Source organism: Lingula anatina, chromosome 3 (assembly GCF_051362555.1).
Source record: "Lingula anatina isolate TDL-2025a chromosome 3, LinAna3.0, whole genome shotgun sequence".
Classification (NCBI taxonomy): domain Eukaryota; kingdom Metazoa; phylum Brachiopoda; class Lingulata; order Lingulida; family Lingulidae; genus Lingula; species Lingula anatina.
Window position 1 is genome coordinate 1,962,775 of NC_141769.1, and position 24,349 is coordinate 1,987,123.

The 24,349-nt window shown below is 39.6% G+C and overlaps 2 protein-coding genes across 3 annotated transcripts; both read right to left on the reverse strand.

Annotated features, from left to right (window-relative positions):
- Window positions 1–444: 444 nt before the first annotated feature.
- Window positions 445–24,161, reverse strand: LOC106180487 (uncharacterized). 2 transcript variants are annotated; one of them, XM_087008085.1, is made up of 12 exons: window positions 24,000–24,161; window positions 7,278–7,466; window positions 5,758–5,979; window positions 5,374–5,568; window positions 4,828–5,115; window positions 3,994–4,152; window positions 3,673–3,729; window positions 3,221–3,298; window positions 3,004–3,087; window positions 2,193–2,216; window positions 1,755–1,836; window positions 445–1,449 (listed from the first exon to the last, which is right to left on the reverse strand). In XM_087008085.1, the coding sequence occupies exons 2-12, from the start codon at window positions 7,390–7,392 to the stop codon at window positions 801–803; spliced, it is 1,953 nt and encodes a 650-aa protein (XP_086864211.1). In that variant the 5' UTR covers window positions 7,393–7,466; window positions 24,000–24,161; the 3' UTR covers window positions 445–800. The 2 variants fall into 2 exon arrangements, with proteins under 2 accessions (XP_086864211.1, XP_086864212.1); XM_087008086.1 differs by lacking the exons at window positions 3,004–3,087; window positions 3,221–3,298; window positions 24,000–24,161 and having other exon boundaries at window positions 7,278–7,752.
- On the reverse strand, window positions 16,191–23,940 carry LOC106180507 (uncharacterized). The gene is made up of 9 exons (XM_013564506.3): window positions 23,483–23,940; window positions 22,197–22,418; window positions 21,808–21,990; window positions 21,252–21,533; window positions 20,418–20,579; window positions 19,702–19,758; window positions 18,108–18,158; window positions 17,597–17,678; window positions 16,191–17,290 (listed from the first exon to the last, which is right to left on the reverse strand). The coding sequence occupies exons 1-9, from the start codon at window positions 23,595–23,597 to the stop codon at window positions 16,639–16,641; spliced, it is 1,806 nt and encodes a 601-aa protein (XP_013419960.2). The 5' UTR covers window positions 23,598–23,940; the 3' UTR covers window positions 16,191–16,638.
- Window positions 24,162–24,349: the final 188 nt, after the last annotated feature.

A 24,349-nucleotide genomic window follows, 5' to 3' on the forward strand; every position in this document is an offset into this window, starting at 1 on the left:
GCATGAACTCAGATTTCTTATGTTGCTGTTATGTGCCCATTCAGAACAAGTTGATCCACGAACTTACTGATCCGCGAATCAAATAAGGCCGACCCAGTTAAAAACAATGTTGCATAATCCCCTCATGGACTCCCCACCTCCCACACGCCCCGTCCTTGCAGGGACACAGGGCACAATTGGTTATTGTGCTGATATTTGTCTTGTTCTCTACGCCTGATAATGGAAGTACGTGGTATTTATTTCCATGGGCTGATGTTGTTTATCAGCAATAGCCGAGACCCAAGTAGTGGCTAAGATAATCGTTGGGATGGGGGCCCCTGTGGGCGATCACCAGTTGAATTCACAGTGTGGCGAAGTGCGGGGAAATGCAATGGTTGTGCCCAGGGGCGGATCCAGTTTTATTTGAAGGGGGGTCCGCAGATGCGACGCCGACCCCCCCCCCCCCCCCCCCCTTGGCGTGGGTATTTTAGAGGGCGAACGGTGCAATTTGGTACGGTTTAGAACTATGATTCGGCTAGTCAAAATTCTAATTTCAAGAGGAGACCAGAAATCGAAGGGGGAGGGGGGTCAGTGGTTGCTATAAACAAGAAAAAAATAAAAAAAAGAGAGGCCAGGCATATTCCTCAAATAATTTGTCTAGTTAGAGTATGCTGGAGCTTCCGTTATACGATAAAGCATACTACTATGCGGGTTACAGATTTATTCTTAAGCATTTTAAAAGTATACTGGTGGTTTTGAGAGTAAAGTGTTAGCTGGCCTTTAAATCCTTTGATCTCCTAATATACAAAAGATACTACTGCTCATTTCCCATATATATCATTTTCAGTCATCTCTATTTCGTCAATGGTATCGTCTGGATTTCCTTCATGCTGCTGACGATACTTCTTCTTTTTTGCCATATCTACTTTTCCATAAAGTTGGGAAATGTCGTCTTCACTTAAAGCGCTGTCAGTGACTTTATTGCCATTGTCATTGTCGCTGGACGGAGGCTCACGCCCCATGCCTTTGGTAGCATCTAGTGACGTAAAGTGAGGCACGTTGACGTCATCCATAGTAGAGTAGGTGCCAAAACTTCGCCCGAAATCTGCGTTTAAATCTGCTCCATCATCGCGGTCAATACTTGCGTAAGTTCCGCTTCCTATCATGTTGCTGTTTCTGTCTGAAACTCTGTGCCCAGCATCGACGCCATTTGTGCCTCCTACCACGATGTTTTCATTCGTGACGTTATCAATTTCAGCAGATCCTGTTTGTGCTTGTCCGCCATGTTTTGCCTGTTTTGAATCGTAAGCCGCCCTAGTTACCAATCCCTTGTAATAAGGACGAGTTTCTCTTTTCGGTGTCTGGGAATCCAGACCGTCTTCTGTCGCAACATGATCATAGTAAGACCCAGCTGCCTCGTCGGTATACTGAACAGAGGCCTTGGTGATATGTGTATTAGTCTTTCTTTTCCTGAATTAAATGAGATATTGTAAAACACCTCCTTAGACCAAAGAGAATGAGAAGTTTAATTGTGTTAAAATGTTATCTAAACATATGACATTTGAAACTGTTATAAATCATGCCTCTATGCTGCCAATGGAATTATTTTAAAAAATAACACAGAAGTCATGTTATAAGAATAAGACCGACAGGTCCTATCAAAATTCACGCCAAACGAATTGCAAAGATTCGATGGTAATATTAAACTGACTTCAGTCTGATTACTGGAATTATAACATGCACAGGTAATCCTTGAGACAAATGGGCTCTCTTACCTCCTCCTCCACCAAAAGCCGACGCCAACAGTTACCAAGATGATCACTAATGAACATCCGACAGCAATACCTGCTATAGTCCCTGAAGTAAATATATAAACTACCTGCACTTTCAATTTTATTTACCAGAGGTGAAAATAAAAGCTAAAAGTAAACATTCAGTTTGCTCGAGTCAATTTTCTGTTGATAAAGTTTTATTATCTAGATACTCGTCTGTATGCACCACTGAGGGTCTGCAGTGACATAGGTAATATTTGTTTTTATGGTGAGCTATCCATTTGCTGTGTTATTTTGATAATCAATCATAAAATTTTCGCATCATGCAACAATCGTATTATAAAATGCTTTCAGTTTTATTATGATAAAGATCGGAAAAATTAATGCCTTTATAAATACTCTAGGTCTTATCAGGAGTCATTGGTTTAACTGTATACCTACCACTAGTATAGGGCACTTCAGTACCTAAAATAGGAAAGGAGCATTTAAAACATGAGGCATTGGGTGTTATGGGATGTTCATATATCAGGTGTACAAAAGGATGTGAGATTTTCAGTTATAACTCTTGGTTTAATATGTTATCTGCACATGTCCTTGCACGCTGAAAGCAGTATTTAAATATCCCATGTAAACTCTTTTTATGACAACACTAATAATTTGTAAAGCTGTATGTCGTGTTTATACCACCAGTACTTCTAACACTACTGTTATAATATAATAGGTTAATAAACAGCTATCAAAATATACGGGTTAAGAAGTGTGATGGGTTAATGATTAATATGTTTTATTGAGAAAGTTAATAAAATAAGTGCAAAGATTAAAAAAAAGATAGAAAGAAAGTGCACGCAATCTTTTGGCAAAGCCTCTTTTAGATGGCACACGTTCGATAAGCATTATTATTATTAGTGGTGGTAGTAATTGAATGAAATTTAAAAATATTAAGAGAGAAATAGCAAACAAAACTGTGGAAGTCTTAAAAAGATATAGACATGGTACTGATCAAGGGCTGTATATTCATTAAGTTCGGGAGATCTTCTGATGAAAATTATTATTATTATTCTCATTTTTTTTATTATTCTTTTATTTATTATTCTCATTCTGTATTTTAGTTAGACTAGCGCTATAGTCATAGCTTGGAACAAAAATTAATGGGAAAAGCGAGGGAGAATACTTTTACACGTAGTTGGCGATGCATGTGGTAAAATGTGACAAAGGCGTGAATGTAATTAAATAGCCTCACGTATGTCAGTACCTTCCCTCACAGTGCCTGTCTCAGAGACTGCTGACGTCACATTTACGTCATCGGTCTTAGAAGTGGGGGTAACTGAAGGGCCACCTGTAAGACAGGATACAAACCATTTTAGAAAAAGGACCTACTTAATTTTACAAATGACGTCTATTGTTTTACTTTATAGTGTCAATGTTGAAACAAAATTTAATTAGAGATAAAAAGCCGAACACGCTAGTACCTGTTATTGTTGTATTATCTGTTACTGAAGGATTTACTGTCACGATCTTGGTGGTAGACCTACTTGTCATGGGTGCATCTATAAAAGTCAAGTGGTAAAAAGTTCTCAAAAAGAGGCTGCTTAAGGAAGCGGAATTCACAACTCTTTCAAGGATCAATAGATAGGTTTTAAACTTGAAACACTTAGCGGATTTGGTCAGTGTTTTATTCATTAAAATGATTATAGAGGCAAGAATACGAGTCAGATCCTCACCCTCTATCACAAACATGTACCGTAGTAGGGTAATGGTTGTCATGAAGGGACTTAAGTAGCATAGCAAGGTAATTTGTGCGAAGGTTGACCCTGTACGTATGTATGTATGTATATGTAGTGGGAATTGAAAAACGTTGAACCAATATCAATAAGATATGAATTTTTCAAATTCAGTTCAATTCATTTTTGTCTTTCTTTACCCGATGTAACCGCAGGACTTCCTTCAGCGGACGTTGAAGTTGACCAAGTTGTTGTTTCTGTAATGAAAAGTGTTGAGATATAGGTCTAAAATCAGAATGCTTTAAAACTAAGGAAATTTCTTACTCACATTAAATACACATGTTCGTTTGCGTCACTGCATCAGTTCTGCAAGATAACTAATTGCCAGAAAAGAGCAAGCTTCCTTTATCTTTTCTTGAGTGTTTCGATAAAGTTTCTTTTGTTTTCTCGTTGTATCAAAAACATTCTCCGAGATCGTGAATGAATATTTTCAACATGTATTCAGATACAGACTGGCTCACCTAGTGGATATTCACAGATATATGGAAGTGACTCGCTGCAATCTTTCATCACCCAGCTTCTGGTGACATCACTTGCATTCCCTTCCAGTGCAAGACACGTTGGTCCTTTCTTTACTGGTGGATACATCTGTCTCCAAAACATCAGGTTAATGGGGTCATCTGTAATAATGTCACATAAATTTTCATCCATATATATTATCCTTATAAAACACTGAAATTTGCAAATCGCTTAAAGGTGAACTTTTAAAAGTAACGAAAAAAGAACTAGAAAAGCACTCAAAGAGAGCAACCTCCACCAAAACAACTAACTAATTATTAAATTCATTAATGGATCAACACCAAAATCTAATCACTTCTTTCTCAGACCATTTCTGAGCTATCTTGAAAAGTTTATGAGATTGACCCAGTTGTCCAGTTGTCACTTATCACGAAAAGTTTAATTATTTGATAAATAATCAATATATAAATGGATCATCACCAAAATTTACTTATTTCCTTCCTGGCCCATTTGTGACCTATCTTGCAAATTTTACCAAAATTCGTCCATTACTTTTTGATTAAAGCTCTCTCAGACAAACAAACCAACAAAAAGTAACAAAAACAACCTCCTTGAAGGAGGAAATGATTGACGACACTTCAATATTCGCATAGCCTGTTGAATTCTTCGAAATAATTTCTACCAGACCTCATTATATTTGTTTTTAGAAGATAATTTGTATGAAAAAACTTGAAATCAATCCAATAAAATATAATGTCTTTAAAGAGAAGATTATTCGTCCACTTTCATTAATCCATTTAGTAGCGCCGCAATGATATCCCTAACACTTCCCTTACCGTCCACCCATCTCCATACACTGTGAACCAATCCGATCCAATAATACTGTGGCCCACTATTATTGTTTAGCCTATTATTCAACTGATTCTGTATTGTGCCGTTGTCTATCTTCAGAAGTTTTCCTCCAGCTTCTTTGCATAACCTATGACCTTCAAACCAGGTGGCTGTTTCAGTTGGTTGTTGTAAACTGATGAAAACACATACATCGTCCTTTATGTCTGTCCACCTGCTGTTGTTCTGAACCCAGTGGAAACTATGATCACCTTTACATACTTGGCTTTTCAGGTCTGGAAATGTAGGACTTAGTCTTAGAATATTTGCACTTTTAATAAACAAACATAATTTTAACGTAAAATGTGAATAAAATTAATAAAGTTGATATAAGAACATAAGGATGTAATAATACGCATCTCTCATATGCTTTTTCAGTCTACTTTTTTCTTGTGTTATTCAGTAAGACATTTCATGTTCGGCTACCTACGTGGACTTGAAATGGCAGTTTCCTTTTCAATCATGATTTAAATATCCTATGACGACAGTTTTACCTGCTTCACATATGACACCGGAGCTCTCTGTCTGTAAGTATTCTCTGTCCACCCATGGAAAAGTGTCTTGGGTGTTATTAACCCTCATTAGAGCTACTGCAGGCTGGTACTTAAGTCCGTTATTGGTATCTGGTTGTTGTCCTACAGGTATATTAGGATGTGACTTTGGCCCGCCCCAGTTGGTATATGTTGTTGCTGAAAAAGAGATGGGTTTGAAGACTGTCGCTACAACAGATATTCGTGGCGGTGGGAGGAGATTACTTGATCCCTGATGAGGTTACACCTAAATACATGCAAAGCGTGTGAAGTGTGTACATGGGGCTGTGGAAAGAGAGAAAGAGAGAGGTATTTTAAAATTAGTTGTCTATACATTATTTTACATACCGGTTAACGCCCCCTTCTGGTCTATCCACATCCAGTCTGTTAAATTCACCTCCTTGCCGCCCAGCCAGACCTCTGACGTTGCCATTTTATGTAGAAATATTTGAGTGTCTCTGTCCCTGATGACAGCCAGTCTACCGTTGCATGTATTCTTACAATGTTCCATGGCGCTCTGGGACTCTAATTTTTTAGTGTTCACAAAGTAACATGTACCGTTACGACAACCTGAAAGACAGCATATATATATATATATATATATATATATATATATATATATATATATATATGACTCGGCATATGTAGCTTAAGGCTAATATAAAAATAAATCTGAATATCAAAAATAATTTTTGCTTAGAATGTTTTTTTTTTTTTTTGAAGCCAAATTTCTGCTGTCCGTTATGTATTATTGCAAATGAAATTGAGACGAATTTGCACAAAACTTACTGTTCCATTTCAAAATAATATATGTTTGACGCCGGAAAAACGCAAAACGTGTTAAGTTCACCCACAGTTTGTAAATTGACTATACGCGCAAGTATTTACCTCAAATATATACAGTATATCGTTATCTATAAACCTTTCACGCTTCAAGCAATTTTGCGGCATTTTTAATGTAGGCTGTCATTGCGGAATTATAAAAGTGAAAGTATATCACTGACTCAAAAAATGACTTACGTTACTTTAATCTGGAGACATGATATCCAGCAAAAACATAGACATTGTAGGTGTCAGAAAAGGCAACCCCACAAACGAAATTTGAGCAAAATTGTTTGTAAATAATAACTTTTGCTGACTCGTCACATCACAGTTTTTAGGATGATGAGTCTTATTGAATATTTGATATATATTTTTTTTATCCCTAAGGCCATTACATTTAACGCAGGCAACAGTCTGTTACATTGTTATTGTTGTTAAAATTGTTAGGATAGTGGGGTTAAATAAAAGCGGCCTTGTTTGCAATCGAACAATCGATATTCTTTGTTGTTATCTTTCTTATTGTGAATGGGACTATAAAAGTTTACGGTACACTGGGATGGAGGAGACATAAAAAAGGCACTTACTGCAATTATGTTCACTCTGTGAGATGTGGTATATGTGTTGTAGGTTTTATGGGTCCAGATTAGCAGTATTACTGCTCAGGTAAGGAGGTATTCATCTAGGCGTGGTACGTGGTTAGAATTGGAGTAGCTGTCACACGAATGGGTTAAACGTTCACATGAGAAGTAGAGTGCATTCGAAGACTCTTGTTTGACTAAAATACAACCCCACCCACCCACGTGTACACCTTTGTGGCTGCTGTAGTTTCTTAGTTTGATATCAAATTGATGTACTTTGATATAAAATTAGTGATTATTTAAGAACGTTAATATTTAGGCCCTATACTCGCACCTTGTATCATGGTCACGTTAAAGCTCACACAATCAGCTGAGCACACGAGGTGTTAGGACACAAAAGAAAGAGTTATATACTCGTACAAGGTCCTCACTCCCATGTTACACCATAGTTCAATGTATTCTACTTACTGCTTCCTGTTACATTACAGCCCTGTACACTATCCAGGAGTGAGAGAACGATCATCAGCACAGACAACATTGTTATTGTACAGCCAGCCATGTTACATAAAGTTACTCCTGCCATCTTGTGTCCGTCTACACCTGTATGTCAAGTCATGGTCCTCATGATTTTCTCTTCCGCCTTCCAACACTGACTCACTTAAATCAGGATAAACAGCAAGCATTACGTACTTTTCTTACTTCTCTTTTTGTGTATATAAATGCAGAGCGAGTGGATAAAAGACTAACAAAACACCTCTGCGTACTTCCTTTATAGTGCGGGAATTCAATACCTATTCTCTCGGGTGTCGGAGGGGGCTATGATATACTTTATTGACGATTTGCAATTTAGGTTAACTTCATATGAGGTTACTTTAACAACTGCGAGTCAGGGTAAAGCGTTCGTGTTGACACTACAGATTAACACCGGATCTGTGAAAAGAAGCTAAATCACGTTTGGAATTATGACTGTTACAAGTGATAAATTCCGACTGAAGATTTCTTTTGGAATTACTGCACCGTCAGTCTCCCCTTTCAAGTTCACACCCACAGTCGTGCACACGCATGGACGCGCACGCGCACGAATCGCGAATATTTGTTGAAATGTCACGAAGTCGTCAACAAACAGTGTGTCCGGAACCGCGCAAATTTAGATACAAACGTAATTTAGAATTAAGCTCGAAATACGGACACCGTTGGACACTTTTAGTTAGGATAACGCTCTAGTATGACCTTCCAGATTCGCGGTCGAAATCGTTACGTCTAAACGCTACAGAGGAAATCCACACTGACAAAAATGACCAGTTTCAATCGTTTAATGTGAACTCGTTGCCTGCTCAGGTACATTCTGACTCTCTATTCAATATTACAACCTTTAGTACGTACTCCAGCCAATGGCTTCATACACTTCCTTATCACTGGCTTCTTAATGCGACAGGTAAACAAGCCCTACTCAGCCTCTTCAAAATTGACACAACGTATTATAGAGAATACAATAAAAGTTATGCCTTGAAATTATTGACATCGTCTATGAAATATTAAATGTCTCCGACATATTCCTCCCTTTCCCAAACAAAGAAAAATGGAATATATATATGAAATTTTTCTTACTTTGTAGACGTTCAAATAATTATACGGCCTTACTTAAAATGAGAATCTCAATTAAACCCTGCAAGCATTACCATGGAAACCCTATTTACCAGATTATTTTAATCTAATAATAATAATAATAATGTACGCTACACACTAAGTATTATGCACTTTGCTATTAGCACCAGGAAAATTATAGTCATTAAAACAATACCAAGGAACATATTATATGCATCAAAAAGTTAGCAATAGTAATAATAATAATAATTCTGAGCAAGCAACACCTTGAATAAGCAAATGTAAAACGGTGCTGAGAGCCGGCTGCGCCAGCCTCTCCCTATTTTTTTCTTTAGGAAGAGGGACATAGGTTTACCCAATTGCTCAGACAGCACAAAAAAAAACAAAAAATCGAGTTGTCTCTCGACCATTTGCTTTAATATTTCTTTCTTTTTAATATATGAGTCATTTGTTCTCTAGTTAGAGTCCATATATCTTGTGCGTAGCCAATGCGAAGTGACTACATCCACCAGTAAACCCAAACGATTCGTAGCCCACCATGACGATCGGAGCGCCGATGATAATAGCGTCGGAGAGTGAAGGCCGCCCGTGCGTTGTGTAGATTACAGACAACTCCTAGGATGGAAAAGGGCGATGCCTCCATAGGTGGAACCCTCTCAGCTATCACTCCCCGCTGGTGTTAACATGTCGTAGACCACAAATCGAAGACGGCCCGGTAATGGTTGTAGCCGCGCCCTATTTGACACTGCTACGGAATTCGCTCTGAAACTGAAAGTACACTTAAAACGCAAAATGCGGATTTTCTGAAAAAGAATTCATGTTAATTGAAAAAAAATTGTTATAAGCGTTAATATTTTATCCTTTTACTCCGTCCACTGGGCTATGTGCTCTCTAGAAGAAAAAGAAAAATATCATTAGGGTAGTATACGAAAATCATTATCTATCTACAATAATATTGGAAACCAAAATTACTTGTACATTTCCATGCTTCCTTGGGTCATGCGCTGTCTACCAGAAAAATGAGAAAAAACATAAGTGCTATATCGAAAATAACCCTATATCCACATTAATTGTATCATAGTTCATAGAATCAAGTGACAAAAATATGGGGTATGTATACCTGCCCTTGCTAGGTATGACATCACCCTCCTCATTCTTTATGAACACATTTTGAATCCAAATTTGAGCTCGCCATGTAAAGAAAAATAAATCTTTACAAACTAAATGAAATTCAATATCATTATATTTCAAGACTCCCAGTGGATTCTGCTCGTCTTGCTCGGCGTGGCTTCTTGGATGGTCACCTTAGTAGGCTCTTACTTTTTCTGAAAAATACAAGTTTTGCATGAAATTAGCGAATATAATTTCGTGGGATAACCCAAGTACCAGAAAAAAAAGAAACAAAGAACACCTCACTAGGTAACTCCCTAGTATTATCATGAACATGTCGTTCTTGAACAACCTGGCGACACTGGTCAGCACTTTAGAATATGCCGATACCAAAAGGAACATTAGCCGCCCATCCTACAAAGTCAAATAACCCTCGTAGTTTTGTCCGAGACGAATGTGCACCTTCGCTCGAACCGACTGGACCCGCCCTGGCCAAGGCTGGTACAGCCGTTTGAGAGTCATTTTACCTGCAGAAAGGGTTAAAGTTAACCGTTATCCCTTTCGCCCTTGTTCCCTGTCCACTGAGGTTATGTACACCTCCCTCAGTCTGTTCTACGTAATCCCGTGTTACTACGGCGATCCGTATCCATAGTCTACCCTGAGACTACCAGTCTCCTCTTAGACTACCAGCGGTTTCTCCTTGGTGACTTCTACCGTCCATACGGCCTTTGTCACCGCCAAAGAGCTGCCTCTGGGTCACTAGGACGCCATCAGGTAGCTGCTGCCACCCCCATTTCACCCTGGGGCTAAAATACCAAGCAATATGCTTAAAACCGCCATTTTTACTTACCCATGCTCCTATCTATGCATGGAGTCCACTTCCATATTCTCTCCCGACCCACTGTCGGTTATCCTTAACGTCTTGACAGGCTGGGGACCGTCTAGTTCGTCCCCTTCAATCTGCGACAACAGCGCATCTTCCTGTTCCGTTGCTTGGATACATCTTTTCCTAAACCTTGTATTATGTGAGTGCGTGGGCGTGTGGTGTCGTGTTATGGTGTTATGCTTACGTTTTGCATGCAATGTTGGCCTGCGTGAAGCTGCCTGTGACTCACCTCCAACACTTACCGGCATCTCGGATTCGATCCTCTCCGCTACCTGGCTACGCCCGTTGGAGTTACTTACCGCTGCGCGCTGGTTGACCTCTGCCCTTGGAGCGTTGGCGTTGACTGGTGTGGTACCAAGTTGCAACTCAGCTCTTATTGGGTTGGGTCGTCTCCTGAAAACTCGACGCGCACGTGGTCTGATCTCATCCCAGGCTAATCCTCTGTCCACAAGTCGTAATTTGTCCCTGTTCACTACACGCGACTTACCTGTTTGCTGATGACTTACCCAGAAGACGTTCCCTCTTTGTCTGGTCACTGTCCAGACTGGGTCCCATTTTGATCCAAAAGTCACGTTATCAGGTGCGAAAACAATAACTGAATCACCTACCTCAATTTTGTTAGCGTTCGCCTTAGCGTCGAAACGTCTTTTGTTCTCTAATCTAGCTGCCTGAAGATTATCTCGGGCTGCCGTTAGAGCGTCAGACAGATCACTAAGCCGACCTTTCAAAGGATGATGGTTATTTGATGCACCTACCAACGTCGACAGTGGCATTCTAGGGTTCCTGCCATAAACTAGGAAAAATGGTGTGTACCCGGTCACTGAGGAAACACTATTCCTGTAAGCAAACAAAGCATTAGCTATCTGCTCTTCCCATGTGCGAGCATTGTTGTTAACAAGGCGGGCCAATAATCCTTTGAAACATTGATTAAACTTTTCAACTTTGCCATTACATTTGGGGTTATAAGCTGTGGTCCGCCTATGATCTACACCCATTGTTTGAAGATAATTGCGAAATTCCCCCGCGCTAAATTCGCTACCTCTATCTGTGATGATAATTTCTGGTATGCTATGTCTGGGAAAGAATTCTGTAGCTAAAGCCAATTCAACTGCTTTTGAAGACTTGTCCGGAATGGGATAACTTTCGGCCCAACCCGTTAAATAACAAATAACATTCAAACAATACCTGTTTCCCTTTGGTGATTCTTGAAACGGGCCAATCAGGTCCATACCCACAACTTGAAAGGGGTAAGCGGGCATTGGCAATTCGCCTAAGGTGGTTCTTTGGGGAGTACTTTTATGGGCTAGACAAGTTGGACATCTTTTTACCCATTTAGAGATGTGTTTTCTCATCCCTTTCCAAACATAACACTCCCTGACTCGGCAGAGTGTCTTATACACGGACATGTGTCCAACATCTTTATGGCAACGGGCAATGATATTGTTTCTGAACTGTTTGGGTAGCACTAGACGCGGATAATCGGGTTCTGTCGGATTAGGTGGTCTGACCGAGTAAAGAATCCCTTGAAGAATTTCGTAATCCGAGTCTTCGTTTTGAGCTTCGGCTATCTCCGCCGGAAATTCCGCGATTTGATGTTGTCGTATGTCATCAACATTTAATCCATCGGCTTCTATCGGGATGTTATGTAAAGCCATGCTATCAGGAAATGACCTCGGATCCACCCAATCCTCTTCCGTGTCGATAATGGCTACTTCCTCGCGCTCTGATGGGAGTCTACTCAGAAAATCCGCGCACACGTTTTTCGCGCCTTTTATGTATTCAATTTTAGGATTATATTCAGCTAAAATTGCCGCCCATCTTTGCAACCTTGCATTTTGCAGTTTAGAAGAAAATAGCGCTTTCAGGGGTTTATGGTCGGTGTAAATGGTCAAATCTGCCCCCCACAAATACGGTCGCAATTTGTTGACATTGTACATGACCGCGTACGCTTCTTTTTCGATGGTCGAGTACCGTTGTTGACTGGGTGACAATTTGTGGCTGACATACTGAACCACTCTATCTTTCCCTTGTTCGTCTGTCTGCACCAAAACACCGCCTATCGCGTGATTACAAGCGTCCGTGTAGAGTTTGTACGGCTCGTTTATTCGCGGGTGCGCCATCACTTTGTTGGACATAAGCAGTTCTTTTAATCTGTCGAAACTTCTCTGATGCTCTTCCCTCCACTCAAATCGCTCGTTTTTCTTCGTTAGTTTGTACAATGGGGCTGCTACTCTTGCAAAATCAGGGACCGTACGCGCATAATAGTTACATGTGCCTAAAAAGGACCTAACATCTTTCGCTTTTCGCGGCGTCGGCATGTTTTTAATTGGTTGTAATTTGTCGGGATTGCTGCGAATCCCGTCTTTGCTTATGATGTAACCGAGGAGATGTACTTCACTTTTGGCAAATTCGCATTTCTTTGGATGGATTTTGAGGTTAGCTTCGCGGAATCTTTCTAACACCTGACGCACATGTTCGACATGTTCCTCCATTGTTTTCGAGAAAATCACGCAGTCGTCAATGTAACAGTACACCGACTTCCCAATAAGGTCGTTTAAAACGCGATCTAACAGCTTCTGGTAGTGATTAGGTCCGTTAACCAAACCAAACGGGACACGTTTGTATTCAAATAAGCCTTTGTGACAAATGAAAGCGGTTTTGTGCATATCTGCCTCGTCTAACGTGCACTGGTGAAACCCCTGTTTCAGGTCCAGGACGCTAAAATACGCCGCTCCTCCCATGTTGTCAAAAATGTCGCTGATAAGTGGCAACGGATACCTATCGACCTTTGTTATCTCGTTTACTTTGCGATAATCGACGCAAAATCTCATGGAACCGTCTGATTTCGGCGTAAGAAGTACCGGGGAACTCCACTGACTCTGACTCGGCCTTATCACGTCATTATCGAGCAAATTTTGTATTTCCTTTTCTATGAGTTCTCTTTTTGCCAGCGGTGCGCGATAAGCTCGTTGTTGAATGGGTCTATTGTCTCCGGTGTCGATAATCATTGGCAACAGGTCGCATTTGCCTAGGGGATTCTCGGTCGAACTAAATACGTCGCGGTATTCGTTGATCATCGCGTCAATATCGTCATTTCCCGATGACGGTGGCAACTGAACTATTTCCGCGATCAGACCTGGCCGTCCATAGTCGGTCAAGGGCCATTCTTTGTCGAAGAAGACCATTGTCTTTTGTACGCAATTTATTTCCGCATTCCCGCTCTTTAAAATATCGATCCCCAGTATCATTTCATGCCCGATGTTCGCGATCACCACGACCTCAAAAATACCGGCCCCGTCAATTTTTATTCTTGCCTTGCCTTTGACCTCGAGTTTCTCTCCCGACACACTGTAAATTTCATTGGTCTTCTCTAAAAAACACGTTCTACCCGTTGCTTTGCAGATTTTCAAAAACATGTCTAAACGCAGGCAACTACAACTGGCACCACTGTCAATCAAGCTTTTACACTGCACTCCGTTAACGGATAGTGCTACGCCTAATCTATAACTCTGTGGTCTGGTCATAGCGCCTGCGGTAACTAGTTTAAATGATTCCTTTGACGTTTTAATTGATAACATTCCGCTTTTTTATGCCCCGGTTTGTTGCAGTGAAAACATAATAACGTACCGTCTTCGCGCCAACCTGCAATATCTCGGTAAGCCCGCGGTGAACCGTAACCTCTCTGTTTACGCGATTGTTGGTGTGGCTTCTGTATACGATTTCGCGCCGTAGGAGTGTGGTCTGGAGAGTTGTACACGTGCGTTTCCACTTTTGCGATACGCGTTTGCATGCGCTCCTGCGCTTTAAGTGCTTGTTGTATGCTTTTGGAGGTCTCTTGTAATTGGGATAAAAGTAATGCCGTATCTTTATTAATCGCGTTCATAGAAGATATATCCATATCTTCCTCTACCCTTGGTGAAACAACCGTCGCGGCAAATTTGTTTTGTGCGATGACGTTAGTCTGCGGCGCGTGATGACCTTGCGTGGTCATTTGTCGAAAAATTTCTCTCCCGCAATTTTCGTTTTCAGTCCACTGAATGGCTGCCTCCAGAGTTTCAGGTCGACCCCTGACTATTAATTCCTCAGCCAATCTCTGATCCAACAACCCGCGCGTATATGCTCTCACGATAAATCTCTCCGTATCCGCGCCACGTGGAGCGGCGTACGCGCGGCTTGCCGCCTCCCTAAACCTTCTATTAAATTCCAGCAACGTCTCGAACGATGCTTGTCGTAAAACCTCCAATTCCGATTTAAGGCGCTCGGATTCATTCGCCGATAAGAAAGATCGTTGTATGTGTTCTTTAATTACTCTCCACGGGGTTTCTAGCCTTGCCGGCTGCGTTTGTAAAAACCTTTCTATCTCCCTCCTAAGGGCCCCCCTTGACGTTTTCGTTACCAATTTAACTGCTCCCCCGACAATATCATGTAAAAAAGCATACATTACCTCTAGGTCGTCTAAGTACGACCTTACCTCCGACACCACTGCTCCGTCGCAGACTGTAATACCTTTAGCCGCCTCTTCTATTCTCCTCTCTTTGATAGAACGCACATGCCCTCCTTGAATGTCCTGTGCAATTATTTGCAGCGTCTCCACGAGTTGCTGCATCCCCTCGGCCATTGTGTAAGCTCAGATATTCCTCTTGCGAAACGTAAAAATTTTAACTGGCGAGCGACGCCAAAACGTGTCCGGAACCGCGCAAATTTAGATACAAACGTAATTTAGAATTAGGCTCGAAATACGGACACCGTTGGACACTTTTAGTTAGGATAACGCTCTAGTATGACCTTCCAGATTCGCGGTCGAAATCGTTACGTCTAAACGCTACAGAGGAAATCCACACTGACAAAAATGACCAGTTTCAATCGTTTAATGTGAACTCGTTGCCTGCTCAGGTACATTCTGACTCTCTATTCAATATTACAACCTTTAGTACGTACTCCAGCCAATGGCTTCATACACTTCCTTATCACTGGCTTCTTAATGCGACAGGTAAACAAGCCCTACTCAGCCTCTTCAAAATTGACACAACGTATTATAGAGAATACAATAAAAGTTATGACTTGAAATTATTGACATCGTCTATGAAATATTAAATGTCTCCGACAAGTGCAAGGAATCTGTTCATCTTGACATGAAGGGACTTGATCTATGACCTATGACGTGACTATTTCTGCAGCCGCAATATAGGTTACACTAATACAGGGTTACTTTTACAATGTTAAATCGAACCGTGCTCGCATTGATAGGTCTTCTTCAAATAACGGACAGAAGCTTTAACATATGTGGAAGTTATTATTACAAATGTAAAAAAATACCACATGGAAATGTCTTTTGGAGTTCCTTTTCTGTCCGTCTTACGATGCGGTGTAGGGCTCTTCCTGGGCCGGGATGATCCCATTTTTACAGAGAATTTATCATCGATACTTATAAATAACCATGAATGAAATCAGATTTCTTATGGTGCTATTATGGGCCCTTTCAGAACAAGTTGATCCACGGACTTAGTTATCCGAGATCAAATATGGTCGACCCAGTTAAAAACAATGCCGCATAATCCCCTCATGGACTCCCCGCCTCCCTCACGCCCCGTCCTTGGAGGGACACAAACGTTTAATCCCCACTTCGATAAGGGCACAATTCGTTATTATGCTGATGTTTGCCTTGTTCCCTACGCCTGATAATGGAATTACGTGGTATTTATTTCCATGGGCTGATGATGGTTATCAGCAATAGCCAAGACCCAATTAGTGGCTAAGATAATCGTTAAGACGGGGGCCCTGTGGTCGATCACCAGTTTAATTGACAGTGTGGCGAAGTGCGGGGAAATGCGATGGCTATGCCCAGGGGCGGATCCAGGATTATTTAAAGGGGGGTCCGCAGATGCGAAGCCGACCCCCCCATCCCCCTTGGCGTGGGTATTTTAGAGATTCGGCTAGTCAAAATTCTAATTTCAAGAGGAGACCAGATATCGAAAGGGGGGGGGGGGGGTTAGTGGTTGCTATAAACAATAAAAGAATAAGAGAGGCCAGGCATATTCCTCAAGTAGTCTAAAGTGTTTTGTCGGGTCAGAATATGCTGAAGCTTCCATTATACGATAAAGCACACTACTATGCGGGTTACAGATTTATTGTAAAGCATTTCATAGGTATACTGGTGATTTTGAGGAGTAAAAGTGTTAGCTGGCCTTTAAATCCTTTGATCTCCTAAAATACAAAAGAAACTACTGCTCATTCCCCGTATATATCATTTTCAGTCATCTCTATTTCGTCAATGGTATCGTCTGGATTTCCTTCATGCTGTTGACGATATTTTTTCTTTTTTGTCTTGTCTACTTTTCCATAAAGTTGGGAAATGTCGTCTTCACTTAAAGCGCTGTCAGTGACTTTATTGCCACTGCCATTGTCGCTGGACGGAGGCTCACGTCCCATGCCTTCGGTAGCGTTTATTGACGTAAACTGAGGAGCAACGTTGACGTCATCCATAGTAGAGTAGGTGCCAAAACTTCGCCCGAAATCTGCGTTTAAATCTGCTCCATCATCGCGGTCAATACTTGAGTAAGTTCCGCTTCCTATCATGTTGCTGTTTCTGTCTGAAACTATATGCCCAGCACCGACGCCATTTGTGCCTCCTACCACGATGTTTTCATTCGTGACGTTGTCAGTTTCAGCAGATCCTGTTTGTGCTTGTCCGCCATGTTTTGCCTGTTTTGAATCGTAAGCTGCCCTAGTTACCAATCCCTTGTAATAAGGACGAGTTTCTCTTTTCGGTGTCTGGGAATCCAGACCGTCTTCTGTCGCAACATGGTCATAGTAAGACCCAGCTGCCTCGTCGGTATATTGAACAGAGGCCTTGGTGATATGTGTATTAGTCCTTCTTTTCCTGAATTAAATGAGATTTTGTTAAACACCTGCTTAGACCAAAGATAATGTGAAGTTTCATTGGGTTAAAATGTTATCTAAACATATGACATTTGAAACTGTTATAAATTATGCCTCCATGCTGCCAATCGAATTCTTTTAAAAAATACCACAGAAGTCATGTTATAAGGATAAGACCGACAGGTCCTATCAAAATTCACACCATAGCGAATTTCGAAGATTCGATGGTAATATTAAACTGACTTAAGTCTGATTACTGGAATTATAACGTGCACAGGTAATCCTTGAGACAAATGGGCTTTCTTACCTCCTCCACCAAAAGCCGACGCCGACAATTACCAAGATGATCACTACTGAACACCCTCCTACAGCAATACCTGCTATCATCCCTGAAAAAAATATAGATACATATATGGTTGTCTCTTTCAGAAGTATTTCACAAAAATATTTTACAGAAATACTTTCTAATACGTTAAATACTTTTTTCTATTCAAATATTTAGTAATGCCTCTTAAGGTTATGTAAATATATAAAGTGCCTGCACTTTTAATTTTATTTTATCAGAGGTGAAAATAAAAGCTAAATGTAAAAATTCAGTTTGCTCGAGTCAATTTTGATAAAGTGTAATTATCTAGATACTCATCTGCATGCACCACTGAGGGACTGCAGTGATATGGGTAATAGTTGTTTAGCTATCCATTTGATGTATTGGGTTATTAACAATTTAAAAAAATTCACATTAAACAATAATCGTACAATGAAATCAGTCTGATTATGATAAAGATCAGAGGAATTTATGACTTTATAAATACGCTTACCAGGAGACATTGGTTTACCTGTATACCTACCAGTATGGGGCACTTCAGTACCTAAAATGGGAAAGGAGCATTAAAAACATGAGGCATTGGATATGCATGTTACATATCTGGTATACAAAAGGGTGTGAGATTTTCCGTTATAACCTCCAGTTCAATATGTTATCTGTAGATGTCCTTGCACGTTGAAAACACTATTTAAATATCCCATTTAAATTCTTTTTATGGCAATATGATTATTTAATATAATTCACTAACTCGTAAAGTTATAAAACATATTTACGCCACCAGTACTTCTAATGTTACTGTTTGTTTATATAAGAAAGAATAAATGAATAATATGATATGATATGGTTAATAAACAGCTATCAAAATATACAGGTTAAGAAAAGCAAAAGTCATATGTTTCGTATGTTTTTTTTTAAAGAAACTTCACAAATTAAGAGCTAAAATCTTAAAAAGTGAAAAAACGTGCACGTAATCTTCAACTTTTACCAAAGTCACTTTCAGATGCACACGTTCGATAAGCATTATTATTATTATTATTATTATTATTATTATTATTATTATTATTATTAGTGGTGGTGGTGGTAATTGAATGAGATTTAAAAATATTAAGAGAGAAATAGCAAACAAAATTGTGAAAGTCTTAAGAAGAAATAGACATGGTATTGATCAAGGGCTGTAGGCCTATATTTATTAAGCTCAGGAGATCTTTTGATGAAAATTATTATTATTATTCTCATTTTGTATTTTTTAGTTAGACGAGCGCTTTTGCCAAAGCTTGGAACAAACGTAAGTGGGAAAAGCTGGGGAGAATATTTGTACACGTTGTAGGCCATGAATGTGATAAAATGTGACAAAGGCGTGAATGTAATTAAATAGCCTCACGTATGTCAGTGCTTCCTCTCACAGTGACGGTCTCTGTTATTGCTGACGTCACATTTACGTCATCGGTCATAGAATGGGTGTTACTGTAGAGCCATCTGTAACACAGGACACAAACCATTTTAGAAAAAAGGAGACTACTACTTTTTACGAACAACGTGTATTGTTTTACTGTATTGCGTTCATTTTTAAACAAAATTTAATTAGAGATAAAAAGCCGAACACGCCAGTACCTGTTATTGTTCTGTAATCTGTTGTTGGATTTAAAGTCACGATCTTCGTGGTAGGCCCACTTTTCATGGGAGCATCTATATAGGAAAGTGGTAAAAAGTTCTTAAAAAGAGGCTCGTTGAGGGATGTGGAATCCACAAATCTTTTAAGAATCAACAGAGGACTGAGGCAACTTTTAAGTGAATTTGGTAGTTTTTAAACTTGAAACGACTTGGTTTTAGTCAGTGTTTTAGTCAGTGTTTTATTCATAAAATGATTAAAGAGGCAAAGGATAATTTCCTAACCCTCTATCCTATACATGTAGTAGGGGAGTAGTTGTCAATGAAGGGACATTAGTAGTATAGCAAGGTAATTTGCATCAAGATTTACCCTGTACGTAATTGTGTATGTAGAGGGAATTTTAAATGAAACTAATAACAAGAACGTTTCAGAAGCTTCATTTTAAAAAAATTAATTCAATTCAGTTGTCTTTCATTACCTGATGTAACCGGAGGACCTCCTTTCGCGGACGTAGTAGTTGACCAAATTGTTAGGTCTGAAATAAATAGTATGTAATAGATAGACCCCGAGTCAGCGAGGGTTATGTGGCATGCACGAGTGCGTAGCACGAGTGGATGTCACATAACCCTCGCTGACGAGGGGTCTATCTTATTTAGACCACGGGTCCATGAACGGGTTATAACGCATTCATGCGAGACGTGCGGTTATGCGAGTTACACCACGTCTGAGTCTTTTGTTCTTCACTTCCACCGTGGTCTAATAAATATATAAATCAAAAATCAGAATGTTTTAAAACTAGGGAAATTTGTAAATCACAAAACTACTCTGGTGATGAATTCCATCGCTTAAAGGGATACTTTCTTCATGTAATTCAAAATTACACAATAAATACATTGTAAACAACACATAGTGGTATAATAAATTCCATTTTACCACCGAAACTGCGGTTATAGCAATAATTCTGAAATCCATCCTTGCCATCGGACCACGTGGACTTTCGTTAATAGCTTTCTTTACATGTCAGTGAATCAGTTTTTCGTGATAGCTAATCGATAGAAAAGCATACGCTTCCTTTATCTTTTCGCCAGTGTTTCAAATGCCGATAACAGTTTTCGTTTGTTTTTCTAACTGCATTTTTTGCATTTCTCTTAGATCTTGGGTGAATATATATTTTAGCAATATAGACTGCCTTACCTAGTGGATATTCACAGATAAATGGCAGTTTCTCGCTGCATTTTTTCATCACCCAGCTTCTGGTGACGTCACTTGCAGCTCCTTCCAGTGCAAGACACGTTGGTCCTACGTGATGTGGTGGATACATGGTCGGTCTCCAAAACATCAGGTTAATGGGATATTCTATAATAATATCAAATATATATTCGTATTATACATATTATCCTCATTAATAATTTTAAATTTGCAAGTGACTTAAATGTGAACTTTTAAAACTAACGGGGAAATAGTAATTGACGATACTACAATTATGTATGCATAACCTCTTGAATTCTTCGAAACTGTTTCTATCGGAAATACAAAAAAAATTATAATAAATAAATAAATAAAAGAAAAAAATGACGTCCAATAATCAGTTTTTGAAAAAGTAATGTCAACAAGCACATGGACTTTATATGTTCTGTTCAAGGGCGACGCTTATCAAAAGGTCGCTACAGTTTTGTTTAGTCGAAGGCGCAAATGAACATGTTTTATTGCTTTTTTAATATAGAAAATATAATGGACTGATAGTCCATGCCAGTACCAAATTGATAAACAACTTCAGTCAAATTTGGCTAAGGCCTGTTTCGTATCAAATTAATCCCTTTAAGTACATTTGGACAACTTGAATAAACATGTTATTCAATTACCATCAACATACTGGGTTTAAAAAGATGTTTGGAAAAAAGCAATGAAATCAACTCAATAAAATAGTACGTATACCGTCTAAAGACAGAAAATTATTAGCTTAGTTCCAACAATCCCTTTTTAAAATTTTAAATAGCTCCACACTGACAGTCCTAAAACTTCCCTTACCGTCCACCCATCTCCATTGACTGTGAACCAATCCAATCCAATAATACCGGGGCCCACTGTTATTGTTTAGTCTATTTTCCAAGTTTTTCTGCACTGTGTCGTTGTCTATCTTCAGAAGTTTTCCTCCAGCTTCTTTGCATAACCTATGACCTTCAAGCCAGGTCACCATTTCAGATTGGATACTGATAAAAACACATGCGCCACCCTTTATATCTGTCCATCTGCTGTTGTTTTGAATCCACTGGAAACTATGATGACCTTTACATAATTCGCTTTTCTGGTCTGGAAATGTAGGACTTAGTCTGTATGTAAAGCAGAGTATTTGCACTTTCAAGAAAGAAACATTCTGTTTTAACGTAAAAAGTTAATAAATCAATAAAGTTTATATGAATAAATATACAGAGTTAACAATACTGATATACCATTGGCTTTTTCAGTCTATTTTTCTTGCATTATATAAACAGAAGTTTCACGTTCAAGCACATATGTGGACTTAAAACTAAATATCGCAGTTCTCTTTTGCTTCTAATTAAGTATCCCAGGACGGCAGCTTTACCTGCTTCACAGATGACACCAGATTCCTGTGTCTGTAAGTATTCTCTGTCCACCCAAGGGAACTTGACTTGGGTGTTATCAACCCTCATTAGAGCTACTGCAGGCTGGAACTTTTGTCCATGATATGTATCTGGTTGTTGTGCTATACCAGAAGATTGACCTCTCCAGTGCGTATATGTTGTTGCTGAAAAAGAGATGCGTTTACACTGCCGTTAAATGCCATCACTACAAGTGCTTGTGGCAGGGTGGGGGATTTACTTGATCAGTGTCTTGGATAAGGGTACACCCAAATGCATGTTTATTGCAGAATCTAGTGCGTGTGAAGAATGTGCATGGTACCGCGGAGAGAAAGAGAGAGGGGGGTCATGACAATCAATTTCCTAAACATACCATGTAACGTTCCCTCTTGATCTATCCACATCCAGTCTGTTAAATTCACCTCCTTGCCACCCAGCCAAACCTCTGATGATGTCAGTTTATGTAGAAATATTTGGGTGTCATTGTCTTTAACCACAGCCAGTCTACCGTTGCAAGTATTCTTACAATGTTCCATGGCGCTCTGCCACATCGTTGCGTTAGTGTTCACAAAGTAACATTTTCCATTATGATAACCTGAAAGACAACACAAACATGTACATGTATGACCTACTACTCCCTTTCAAAAGCGTCAAACGTTTGCTCACCCATTGTTTGTAAATCGACTAAACTCGTATTTACTTCAAATATATACGGTATATTGTTAGATATAAACCTTTTACGCTTCGAGCATCGGCAGCATTTTTAATGTAGGCTGTCATTGCGGAATTATAAAAGTGAAAGTATATCGCTGACTCAAAGAATGACTTACGTTACTTAAATCTGGAAACAGGATATCCAGCAAAATCATAGAAACTGTAGGTGTCCGAAGAGGCAACCCCACAAACGAAATTTGTGCAAAATTGTTTGTAAATAATAACTTTTGCTGACTCGTCACATCATAGTTTTTAGTATGATGAGTCTTATTGAATATTTGATATATATATTTTTTTATCCCTAAGGCCATAACATTTATTACAGGCAAGAATTTGTTACATTGTTATTGTTATTAAAATGGTTAGGATAGTGGAGTTAAATAATAAAAGCGGCCTTGTTTGGCCAAATCACGAACAATCAATTTTCTTTGTTGCCTTCTTTCTTGTTGTGAATGGGACTATAAAAGTTTATGGCACACTTGGATGAACTGCAATTACGTTCCCTCTGTGAGAGGTGGTATATGTGTTGTACTGGTTTTACAGGCCCAGATTAGCCGTATTACTGCTCAGGTAAGGAGGTTTTCACCTGGGCGTGGTACGTGGTTAGAATATGAAGACTTGTCAAGAATGGGTTAAAGGTTTACATGAGAAGTAGAGTACTTTTGAAGACTCTTGTTTGACTAAAATACAGCCCCACCCACCCATGTGTACACCTTTGTGGCTGCTGTAGTTTACTAGTTTGATATCAAATTGATGTAGTTTGATATAAAATTAGTGATTATTTAAGAACGTTAATATTTAGGCCCTATACTCGCACCTTGTATCATGGTCACGTTAAAGCTCACACACTCAGCTGAGCACACGAGGTGTAGGAGACAAAAGAAAAGAGTTATATACAAGGTCTTCACTCCCAAGTTACACCATAGTTCAATGTATTCTACTTACTGCTTCCTGCTACATTACAGCCCTGTACACTACCCAGGAGTGGGAGAACGATCATCAGCATAGACAATATTGTTATTGTACAGCCAGCCATGTTACATAAAGTTACTCCTGCCATCTTGTGTCCGTCTACACCTGTATATCAAGTCATGGTCCTCATGATTTTCTCTTCCGCCTTCCAACACTGACTCACTTAAATCAGGATAAACAGCAAGCATTACGTACTTTTCTTCCTTCTCTTTTTGTGTATATAAATGCAGAGCGAGTGGATAAAAGACTAACAAAACACCTCTGCGTACTTTTTCTATGCGCGAATTCAATACGTACTCACTCAGGTGTCGGAGGGGGCTATGATATACTTTATTGACGATTTGCAATATAGGTTAACCTAAATATGAGGTTACTTTAACAATGGCGAGTCAGGGTGAGTTCGTGTTGAAACTACAAATTAACAACGGATCTGTGAAAAGAAGCTAAATCACGTTTAGAATGATGACTGTTACAAGTGATAAAACACCACCTGAAGATTTCTGTTGGAATTCCTGCTCCGTCAGTTCAAGTTCACACCCACAGTCGTACGCACGCACGGACGCGCACGCGCACGCGCACGAATCTCGAATATTTGTTGAAATGTCACGATGTCGTCGACAAACAGTGTATGGAATCTGTTCATCTTGGCGTGAAGGGACCTGATCCATGACCTGTGACGTGACTATTTCTGCAGCCGCAATATAGGTTACTCTAATACAGGGTCACTTTAATAATGTTAAATCGAACCGTGCTCGCCTTAATAGGTCGAGATCTACTTCAAATCGCGGACAGGAGCTTTAGCATACGTGGAAGTTATTATTACTAGTTTTAAAAAATACC